At 50.8% G+C, this 10641-nt stretch overlaps 2 protein-coding genes, 1 non-coding gene and 1 pseudogene across 3 annotated transcripts; 2 read left to right on the top strand and 2 right to left on the bottom strand.

Moving 5' to 3' along the window:
- Nucleotides 1-209: 209 nt before the first annotated feature.
- On the top strand, nucleotides 210-1632 carry LOC101757651. Its single transcript, XM_004959898.3, has 2 exons — nucleotides 210-805; nucleotides 926-1632. Exons 1-2 carry the CDS (start codon nucleotides 496-498, stop codon nucleotides 1240-1242), a joined length of 627 nt encoding a protein of 208 aa, XP_004959955.1. The 5' UTR covers nucleotides 210-495; the 3' UTR covers nucleotides 1243-1632.
- A 1109-nt stretch (nucleotides 1633-2741) lies between these two features.
- On the bottom strand, nucleotides 2742-5738 carry LOC101757257 (auxin response factor 13). The gene is made up of 3 exons (XM_004959897.3): nucleotides 4500-5738; nucleotides 3428-4007; nucleotides 2742-3204 (listed from the first exon to the last, which is right to left on the bottom strand). The coding sequence occupies exons 1-2, from the start codon at nucleotides 5448-5450 to the stop codon at nucleotides 3450-3452; spliced, it is 1509 nt and encodes a 502-aa protein (XP_004959954.1). The 5' UTR covers nucleotides 5451-5738; the 3' UTR covers nucleotides 2742-3204; nucleotides 3428-3449.
- Nucleotides 5739-7814: 2076 nt separating this feature from the next.
- TRNAQ-UUG lies at nucleotides 7815-7886 on the bottom strand. The gene has a single exon. It is a non-coding gene; the product is annotated as a tRNA-Gln (tRNA).
- Nucleotides 7887-8188: 302 nt separating this feature from the next.
- On the top strand, nucleotides 8189-10042 carry LOC101767569 (annotated as a pseudogene).
- The last annotated feature ends 599 nt before the right edge of the window (nucleotides 10043-10641 follow it).

Below are 10641 nucleotides of genomic sequence, written 5' to 3'. Positions count from 1 at the left end.
TCCTTCCTTCTCTGATACTCGAGGCTTGCTCCATCTCCATTATCAATTGTTAATCATTCATACTATTCCACTCTGTTTTTATTATTATTACTTACAAATTAAACCCATCATAAGTCATCCATACCAGCTTACTTACTGCAGTAGTAATTAACAACGCATATGCACTTGTTTCCCTTTTTTCTCTTTGTTTAACATACATACTCTATAAAATCACAGTAGAATTGAGAGATTGGCAGCCGGATCGGATCGCCTGCCTGCTGCCAATTTCCCTTCTCCTTTTTCCCTTTTGAGACAGACCATACCACGTACCAGTACGGCACAGAGCTGAGCAGGGCACAGGCAGGCAGCCCAACCCTCTCCTCTCTCTCTCTCTCTCTCTCTCTCTCTCTCTCTCTCTCTCTCTCTCTCTCTCTGATTGAAAAGCCAAGTCCGATCCTCTTCTCCAGCGAGCTCCAGGAGATCTCAAAATTAAAAAGAAGCAGCAGCAGCAGCAGCATGAACAAGCCGCCGGCGTACGGGCATGGCGACAGCCCCTACTGCTGCTTCCACCCCAGGGAGGTGGTCGTCGGCGTCTGCGCCCACTGCCTCAAGGACCGCCTCCTCCTCCTCCTCAATAAGGATCCCACCACCCAGCAGCAGCAAGGCCAGCTCCGGCGCAGGAGGACCAGCAGCAGCAGCATCTCCCTCCCCAAGGTCTTCGCGCTCGGCTCCTCCTTCCTCCAGCGCCTCGACTCCCGGCACCACCGCCCCGACCACGACGACGCAGCTCACTCCGACGGCACCACCTCCGCCGCAAGCCTCGATGGTAATGTCTGCTCGATCGGTACATCAATTGATCGCTCGCTCCCTCTTCTTAATTTGTTTGCCACTACTGCATCTGCATGCACACGGCCGGCCGGGGGCAAAAATAATTTAAAAAAAAAAGATTCTTTCATCTCCATCAAGTTCGAGGACAACGGCAAGGCGACGTGGGACAGCCACACCAAGGCAGAGGCAGCTCCCCCGGCGCCGGTGAGGTCTTCGTCTTCCTCGACGTCCGTCCTGGTGGTGGAGCACGCCAAGCGCGGCGGCGTCACCCGGTGGCGCAAGCAGGTGGTGGGGCGGCTGCTGCAGCTGGCCCGCTGGAAGAGGTCCGCAGCCGCCCTGGACGGAAAGAAGGCGGCGGGGGATCGCTCCAAGGCCAGGGGCAGAGGCTGGATCCGGAGCCTCACGCGGAGGCGCGCCGACCGCCCGTGGTCGTGAGTCAGCTACCTGCTGCTTCTGCATCCATGATCTGCAATGCAAGCAGCCTTGCATCGATGATCTGCAATGCAATCAGCTACTCTTTATATGTATCGGAAGATGTTATACTCTACTCACAACATGCATGCATATATGTACTAAACGAGAAGGGGGGAAATAGAATTAGGGCGGCATTACGTGTGATTCTCTCGAGGTCTTTGTTATTAGCATGTTCATGCGGGTTTTATATTTGATGACAAAAAGAAAAAGGAAACAAGTACATGTACGATGGTACACTGGTGGATTGGATCCATGTGTGCTTGCTTGTACTACTCTGAATCGCCTGATTGTTTGGCACTCATACATGTATCCATGCAAATGCTTTCAATAAAAGCAGAGGAGTAATCTCCATTTTTCAAAGAGAAAAGAAAACGAAGAAAAGAATTTGAGATGTAACTGAGGTGCTAAAAGTTATTACATGACACAGACACAGCTGCTAGATGGGAGGAGTGATGAGTGATCTGCATCTGCTGTTGGTGTGGGGTGTGAGCTGTGGACAGTGGTCGTCGGATCGGATGTCTGTTTGGTCCGCCTCAATGCATTGCATTTGCATTTGCATTTGCAGGAAAGGTGAATTCGTTCATGAATCGACAAGCAGTCATCTTTGGACAATGATGGATGGATGGATTGGCAGACAGGACAGACAGTCCAAGATGTACTGCATGCCCACCACTAGACTAGGTTGACGTAGCATAATGTGCACGCTTGCACATGTCTGCCTGCCTGTCGCAACCTTTTCTTTTCTTCCTAGTACGTATCATCCTGTGACTATGAGGGAAAAAATACACAGAGAAATCGGACCACACTAGTGTCCAGCGGAGGTGGAGGACTTTATATACTTTGTTAAAGCCAGAAAGATCTACGATATCATCTCTCTTTTCAGGCGCAGAAAAAGGAAAACTAAAAAAAGACCACGCATGCACTTTGACTGCTTTTTCCCATGAAAGCTACCACAATTCGTGAACCTAAGATTTCGGGACCATCTCATGATAAAGCAAGCTATCCCGTCCTTCGAATGAACAGGGTGTGTTTATTTGTCTAGTCCCTTCTAAAATTCCTATCACATCATCTAAACATAGTAATTAGGTGTATTAAATATAGACTAATTACAAAACCAATTGTACAGATAAAGACTAATTTGCGAGACAAATCTATTAAGTCTAATTAGTCCATGATTTGATAATATGATGCTACAGTAAATATGTGCTAATGATGAATTAATTAGGCTTAATAGATTCGTCTCGTGAATTAGCCTCCTTTCTGTGTAATTAGTTTTATAATTAGCTTATGTTTAGTCCTTCTAATTAATCTCCGAATATTCAATGTGACATGAATTTTAATCCGGACTAAAGATCCAGACACCCTCTAAAATCCTTAACAATACGCACGCACAATCCAGAAAGATGAGCATGGCTTTCTCTGCAACGCACATGACTTCACATGACCTGAAACAGAATGCATGTCAAAGATACCACAATAATCGACAGACCAAACATACAACGATCGCCACACGATTGAAGGCATAGTAAGCGACCAATGATCCATACCAAAACCAAACATGTATAGTTCCACAGTACAAGAGCAGAGCAGATCACCAGACCAGTCTACCAGAACCAACCCAACTGGCATTAGTCCAACAAACTAATCTCTAAATGGAGCGGAGAATGCAATTCACGCACCTCTGCTGCAAGTACCAAAGGTGTTGAACATTTTTTTTTTAAACTAATAAAGCCACTCATGCTTCTCTTCATCTCTAGCAAAGCTATCAGCTAGCAGAAAATAACTAGGGTCGCTGGGGTTGAATGACCCAGCCTACTAATAAGGCTACTCACTGATAAACTGCAACCACCACAAAGACACTTGGCAGGAATCACGCCGCAGAAGAAATGCAAATGCAGAGGTAGTGAGATCTCATCCAACCATCTGCAAACAAAAAGAATCACAAGCACAAATCAGTGTGACTAAGACACTTCCGGATGGTCATACTATACAATAATAGAATCTCAGTGACAAGCCAATAACTAAGGCAAACATGTAAGTAGGAGACCAATGATCGAGCCTGTGTGAATGATCTTGTTGACACTTTCAGCTTTTTCTCCTTGCAACTAAATAAAACCAGAGTTCTAAGGCGATGAGAATATCATACCTTCAAGTACAGCTGCCACGGCTTACAGATCTTTTCCAACATTTTCATCAACCACACCATTAATAGCTCCATTCACTTCTTCGGAAGCGCCATTTGTAGCACGTTGCACAACATGCGGATTGATTGTGGCGCCGAAGAGTTGTATGCCCTTCGCTTCAACAGGAAGCTCAGCTGGAGGCATGTTAACAGAGTTGTTGGGAGGAGAACCAGTTTCAGGATCCAAAATCTCAGAGGAGCCACCGCTATTCACGCTCGGTGGCATCTGAAGGTCGCTGCTAAGCTGGGGGAACAGCAGCTGAGTTGTGAGCATTCCCAGAGTTGATGAAGAGGGTGGTACATCATGCCTGGCTCCCTGCATGCCAGCAGGAATTGGTGAACCCAACAGTATAGCCATGGCCTGGCTTTCCGGTCCGATCAGTGGAGCAGCCAAGGAAGAGACATCTCCAGAGCACAGAGGTGCCATTGTGTCAGAAATCCTCAGCCTCTTCAGAAGAGGAGGAAATGAAACAAACTGGACTTGCCAAGCATTTACATATCTGCTCCTGGTTAGTGAGAATGGCGAGGAGTCATCCCAGTCAATCTGCAGAAGCGTCAAGTAGAATTTCAGAAACCCAGAACACGCATGTCTACAGGCATGTCAAAAACTGGCATGATATGCCAAAACAAAATGAAAGAAAAAAGAGGAGGATATGATGCATACAAACTCGAAGTCGGGCACAGGCAACATGCCGAGATTTAGATGATACAGCATGCTATCGAGAAAGATATGAACAAGACAAAGGCAGGCCTACTGGGGAGTGGAAACAGACATGTCAAGGTATCCGACAGGACAACTAACCACGGGCAGACCACAATACAAAATGACGACGACGACGACAGTGAATAGAATAATCAATCGATCCGAGACAACAAGATGTGTTAAGCACAAAGTACCGAGTGACTTGAAAGTTACTACTGGTCAAGATTGCTCTTTTTTTCGAGGAACCTGGTCAAGATTGCTCTAATGGTAGCCTGCTCGATCTTCTGCTGATGGCTGATCTATCAGAATTCAGGAGGAGGATAGTATACAGACCTCGAGCGCTCGCCATATGTTTGGGTGGAGCTTGTTGAGGGTGCCGTTGGCCCACTCGGTGCGGCGCGCGTCCTCGGCCTCCATGACCTGCATGCGCACCTGCGTGCCTGGCTCCCAGCGGCTGGCGAGCGCGTCCTCCACCTCCTTTCGCGGCACGACGAACTCGGCGGCGCCCTGGCGCGGGAAGTAGTTGACGGTGAATGGGCTGCCCTCCGCGGCGAGGCGCGCCGCCTCCATGACGTCCCCGGGCGGCACCCTCGCGCGCGCGTTGCACGGCGGCGGCTGGTCGGCGGCCCTGGCGACGACGGGGTACCTGGGTGCGCGGCGCAGGCCGATGAGGAGCTCGCCGTCGGGGCGGCGCATGAAGACGACGGTGTCCCCTGCGACGAGAAGCTTGGCGTTGACGAACTTGCTCCAGCCGGTGGTGAGCAGGTGGCGGCGCGGCGTGCCGCGGTAGATGTGACGGAACTGCCAGTGGTCGCCGACGGGGTCCCGCATGACGAGATTCTGCACGGGCGGATCGTCCTCGAAGCGGAGCTTGGGGAAGATGTGGTCGGCGCAGTGGCGCGGGACGGAGAAGCCGCCGCCGTTGTTGGCGTCGCTCTGCGTGAGCTGCTTGGCGAAGAAGCTGAGGTTGAGGTCGGCGGCGTCGGGCGCGGGCGGCGGGGGCCCGCGGTGGGGGCCCGGCTGGAGGGAGATTTGGGCGAACACCTCGTTGGTCTTGTCGTCGGCGCCGAGTCCGACGGCGGTGACGGTGCAGGGGAAGAGGTGCGGCGTGGGGAGCGGCGCCGGCAGGTGGTCGGGGCACTGCTCGGCGTGGCCGTGGGGGAAGTAGTAGACCTGGGCGCCGACGACGGGGAGGCGGGAGAGCGGGATGGCGCAGGCGAGCCAGACGTCGCGGTCGACGATGGGGTCGTCGGCGGCGGCGGGGGGCGGCTGGTGGTGCGCCATTGTCACTTTGTCAGAGGCTGCTAGGGTTTGGGTGTCCAAACCACGGCCCGGCAGGAAGGCAGGCCACCACACCCTGCCTGACCCTTGGGCTGCTGCACGGCTGCACGGCACGAGATGGACTTGGAGATGGAAGATGAAGATGAGGAGGAGGAGATGGAACAGAAACAGATGGTCGCGTCGCGTGCTTTCCGCCCTTTTAACAGAAAAAAAACAGAGAGAAGATGGATGGATTACCAAATGGATCTTGTCTTTCTTTTTTTTAAAAAATAAAATAGAATTGCCTTATTTTCCGGCAATTTTGTTGTTGCTCTTTATTTTACCGAGGGGCTGGCTGCTTGGTTGTTGTAGTAATTTTCTTGTTGGCTTTCATCCTTTAAACACGGACGACACCTTGCAATGGTACCACCATACGAGTAACAAACGGACATGGAGAAGAGAAGAGCCTTGGCCCATGCATCGTCTCCAATTCTACTTTCGGTTTATACTCTACACGCCTCTTTTAGGATCATTTTACGTGATTTCTACAAAAACAGTGCCAATATTCTTTCTTCCTTGTGAAAAGATTTCGAATCCACATGCACATGTACATCGATCTGTAACTTACAACATTCATGAATTTTGCCTTATAAACATTAGGCGTGATTCTGTAGCGTACCGAATGTCACACGGCATGCTTAGCTGGATACTCCCAACCCTTCGTGCCAAACATATCCAGCTCCACAAATTCCAACTACAACAAAAATTGCTGCTCAGGCCCACTCATTGTACAAGAACGCAACGGCTCCTTCGAGCTAGGCACAGGCTGGACTAAGCTATTCACTACATTTATATTTACAGGTGTTTGCCAGCACTCCACTCCTAACCACTTCATGCCAAATACATCCAGCTCCACGAATTCCAACTCCAACAAAAACCTGGATCTAGAGATTGGTTCCAAGACAACCAAGAGGTGCTCCAGAAATCAACTTTCGGTACCTCCTCATGGAGTTGGGGCCGGTTCAATTTCTAATTTTTCTTCCTGCTTGATTCATCACATTTCCTCCCTTCCGACGCTCACCATGTTCATCCCTCGTCGCGCTCACCATGGTCCCGTCCGACCTCCTACCCCGTTGTTGCCTACTGGATCCGGCATCTTTACCTGCTAGGGCCGCACCGCCCCCGCCCCCCTGGCCACACTGAGCCACGCCACGCTCGCCTGCCATGGCCGCGCGAGGTGTTGGATGTGCATGAGAAAATGAGGGAGAGAAGAGAAGAAAAGTAAAGACTGACATGTGAGCCTATTCAACGAAGATACAGTAGACCATTCACAACAAAAAACTATAATTTTTTGAGTTGGAGCCACGCCATGCGCCAAGTAGATCCATATTTTTTTCTGGAGCATCAAGAGTGATGTTATTGAACTCATCTTTACAATTCATTCATGGTTACAGCGCTTGCAAAAATAATATTCCTAGCTAGTATGACTGCTTTGTCGCTTGAACTACTCTAACCGCTCAATCGATGGTCCAGGCGCTTTCAAACTGGCTGGCTAGTGGTTAGGATATATGTTTGAAAGCGCAAAAGTCGGATCGGACCTCTTTGGTCCGTGTGATATGCTGCTTATCATCAAGGAGGAGTAAATACTCCATCTGCGGGTAGTCTCCTTTTTCTACCTCAATTAAGCAAGCTAATTAAGGGATGCTGAGATTTAAAATGGAATTCTACAGATTTCGTACGTAAAGAAATGAAAACAAGAGCAAGGATAGATACATGCGATTCCGAGCTAAATTCAACACGAGTTTGTATTAAACTTGCACAGCTGTGTATAAAAGTGTGAACATGTACAAGAGTTTTCCTTTATATATGTACGGAATGCAAAGCAGCCGGTGCTTAGCTTCCAGAACTCATCTTGCCTTATGGCCCCAATCCCAGACAGAATAGATGAAGCTGATCGACAAGGGCTGAGCAGGCTACAGGAGAATAATCCCATGAGACGAGAGAGTGCCTGGGCAGGGGAGACGCATGCAGGTGCGGCTGCGGAGGAGACGCAGAAGACGAAGCGAGCGATCCAAGGGCTCTTCGATCTCCACCGACAGGTACCTGCAGCAGCATCGAGATCAGAACCAGATGGAGCTGAGGAGGAGTGGTGGCATGCATGGGGAAGCCCAGGGGATCTCATGAATTCTCAACTCAACTGATGAATTGACCTACCAGTTCCAGATGATGCCGAGCTTGAAGGGTTCGGAGCGGCCATTGTGCGAGGCGGCCACGCGGGGGCGTCCGGCGAGGCCATGGCCGGTGCCGCCGCTGAGTCGGAGTGGTTCAACTGTTACTAACGCTCCCTTTTGGACGAAGAAGGAAGAACTGCAAAAAGGAAAAAAAAAAAGGTCCCACCGGGATTCGAACCCAGGTCGCCAGATTCAAAGTCTGGAGTGCTAACCACTACACCATGGAACCGGATTGTGCAAATTGTCTAGGTAAACTTTATACACCTTATTGACCTCTAGTTGCCCACCAGGAAGATCGTATCCTTCCATGGATGCAGGAACCGACGACATGCACAGTCCCTCGTGTGTCGTGTATCTGATAACCCGCCAATAAGTTAGCTGCAACCTGTGTACATGATACTGAAATTTCTACTTTTCATTCGTCATCATCCTTGTAGAGAATGAATTCTCAGAAACTGAAGAGGAGGGGAAATCTCCCTTGTCGATTGGAACTGAGAGTGACAGAACAACAAGGGTAGGTCATAGGTGGACATGCCAATTGGCAAGAGCGTCGTCGTCTTGCAGCTGCAGCAGCCTAGCACTGTAACTGCTGCTAATTGGGACACTAGGGCCAGCTGTGCCGAACACACTGCATCAGTGTCCAGCTGGAAGGAGTTCCAAGCTTCTAGTAGCTGCGATCCATCAGAGATAGTCAGACAGTAACAACACCAGATGGGCCAACCAATATGAAGATGCATATAAATGCACGGGATCATCCGTGCCGGCGGCGTTTGGATGCATCGGCAGCAGGCGGAGGCCAGTGGTAGCGTCCGTGGCATTGGCAGCAGCCGGCGGCAGATCGTGGCGGTGCTCAACACCAAGAACAAGAACACCACCACCAAGAAGAAGCAGCAAACGCGTCGGGGTGGAGGACGGCATCTTCAGCACCTCCGGCGGCATCGGCTTCACCAAGGAGAACGAGCTCTTCGTGGGCCGCGTTGCCATGCTGGGCTTCGCCGCCTCGCTGCTAGGCGAGGCAGTGACGGGCAAGGGCATCCTGCAGGCCCAGCTCAACCTGGGATGATGCCTCGCCGCTGCTCCTCTTCTTCATACTCTTCACCCTACTCGGGTCTCGGGGCCATCGGCGCGCTCAGCGACCGTGGCCGCTTCGTCGAAGATGACGCCAACGCCAACACGGGCTTCGCACTAGTAGAGAGCAGAGGACTCACCTTCCATCCACCCCTTTTGTCCCTGTTAATATTTGACCCGTGATAAAAATAATTTTAGTCCCGGGTTAAAAATGTGCTCCCGAAGGCCATCGCGGGGAAGAGATTTAGTCCCGGTTATAACGGCTTTAAAATATCCCACCGACGCTGCCCCCTTTTATCCTGGTTGCCTACCGAGATAAGTTTTATTCCCGGTTGGAATTACCAATTGGGACAAAAGGGGGGGTCTTTTGTCCCAGTTAGAATTCCCAACTGGGACAAAAGGCGCTCGCCCCATCAGTTTTCTTTCTCTTCCATGCCACGAGCCTTATCTTCCATGTGCCTTTCTCTCCACGCGCTAAGTCATTAGCAGCTAGCTGTTCCTCTCCTCTCCTTCCTCCTCCCCCTCCTCTACTTTATCCTCCTCTTCCCTTCGGCGGCGACGCGGGTGGCCGCCCCTTCCCCCTCTGCTCCCTTTCCCTTGCCCCTCTGCTCGCCCCTCACTAACAGTGAGGAGCGGCAGCAGGGCGAGGGCGGGCGGCGGCACGCGGGGGAGCCGGTGGCAGCGCGCGGGTGGAGCGGAGCCGGCGGGCGGAGCAGATCGAGGGCGTGGAGCGGAGCCGGTGGGCGGAGCAGATCAAGGGCGTGGAGAGAGTGGCGCGGGACGGAGCTCAGAACGGGGCGGGGCTCGGAGCAGTGGCGCGGGCTGGAAGCGGCGGAGCGGCACGGAGGCCGAGGCGGAGCATAGGCTAGGGCGGAGCAGCGTCGAGGTAGCACGCGCGCGGCGGGCGTGCGCGGTTTTTTTTTTCAAAATTTTTTAGTCCCGGGTGGATGACCCGGGACTAAAGGCCCCCCTTCGTCTTGATTACTTTATCCCGGATGGATTTTCGGAAGATTTGACCCCTACCAATCGGGACTAAAGGCGAGTTTTCTACCGGTGTCGTCATCCTCCCGGCAAGGGCTTCCACGCCGCCCTCGGCCTCAGCGAGGGTGGCCCGCTCTTCGGCTTCACCAAGGCCAATGAGCTCTTCATGAAATCGTCACCGGCAAGGGAGCGCTCGCGCAGCTCAACATCGAGATTGGAGTCCCCATCAACGAGATCGAGCCGCTGCTCCTCTTTAGCATCCTTCTCTTCTTCTTTGCAGCCATCAACTCGGGAACAAGAAAGTACGTCACTGACGATGACCACGATATTTATTAGTATGTGTTTGGTTAGTGGGTTAAACTGACTTAGAACAGGTTCGACCCACATCGTCTAGGGAGGGAGGGAGTAGTTGAATGATGCATTATTTTCTTCATCATTATTTACCCAAGAAAAGAGGATGTCAACGCTATTAGCAAACTGAGAGCGAATAATATATTTAGGACGTGCCTTTGTTAGGCTGGAATTTTCACTTTGATCCCAGAAACGAAATCCAGATCCAGCGCCCACTGGGTGATGATGATGTTAAGTACGGATAATGGATTGGATATTTGAGATCACCCTTGCATTTGGCAAGCAAAGATTTTGATCCAGAGAATCGGACAGAGAAAAGGTTAAATATTTTCCAACTTGTGAAGTGATGGATGGTGATGTTATATATTTATTAAATTATTAAGTCGCTCAACTTCAACTAGTAGTCGTCAACTGCAAACAAGAAATGGGCCGATTTGGCTGATTTCCTAAGAGTTAATTAATAATAAAGTCTGAAAATGTCAAGATTTCCGATTTGAACATGCTGACCTATAAATTAATTAATTTCTCGTCTACATGCAAACTCATGCTAATAAGTTACCTTGATGGACCAAGCTATCTTCGCC

This window comes from Setaria italica, chromosome III, assembly GCF_000263155.2.
Source record: "Setaria italica strain Yugu1 chromosome III, Setaria_italica_v2.0, whole genome shotgun sequence".
Classification (NCBI taxonomy): domain Eukaryota; kingdom Viridiplantae; phylum Streptophyta; class Magnoliopsida; order Poales; family Poaceae; genus Setaria; species Setaria italica.
The sequence above is the reverse complement of the archived record's forward strand: the minus strand, read 5'-3'. Positions and strand labels throughout refer to the sequence as shown.

Bases quoted from the DNA above. Each gene is read 5' to 3' on its own strand.
- LOC101757257 (XM_004959897.3), bottom strand. From the start codon at position 5,450: ATGGCGCACCACCAGCCGCCCCCCGCCGCCGCCGACGACCCCATCGTC. The intron at 4,008-4,499 runs GTCTGTATACTA...ACGCTTCTGCAG, and splicing joins ACATATGGCGAGCGCTCGAG to ATTGACTGGGATGACTCCTC.
- LOC101757651 (XM_004959898.3), top strand. From the start codon at position 496: ATGAACAAGCCGCCGGCGTACGGGCATGGCGACAGCCCCTACTGCTGC. The intron at 806-925 runs GTAATGTCTGCT...TAAAAAAAAAAG, and splicing joins CTCCGCCGCAAGCCTCGATG to ATTCTTTCATCTCCATCAAG.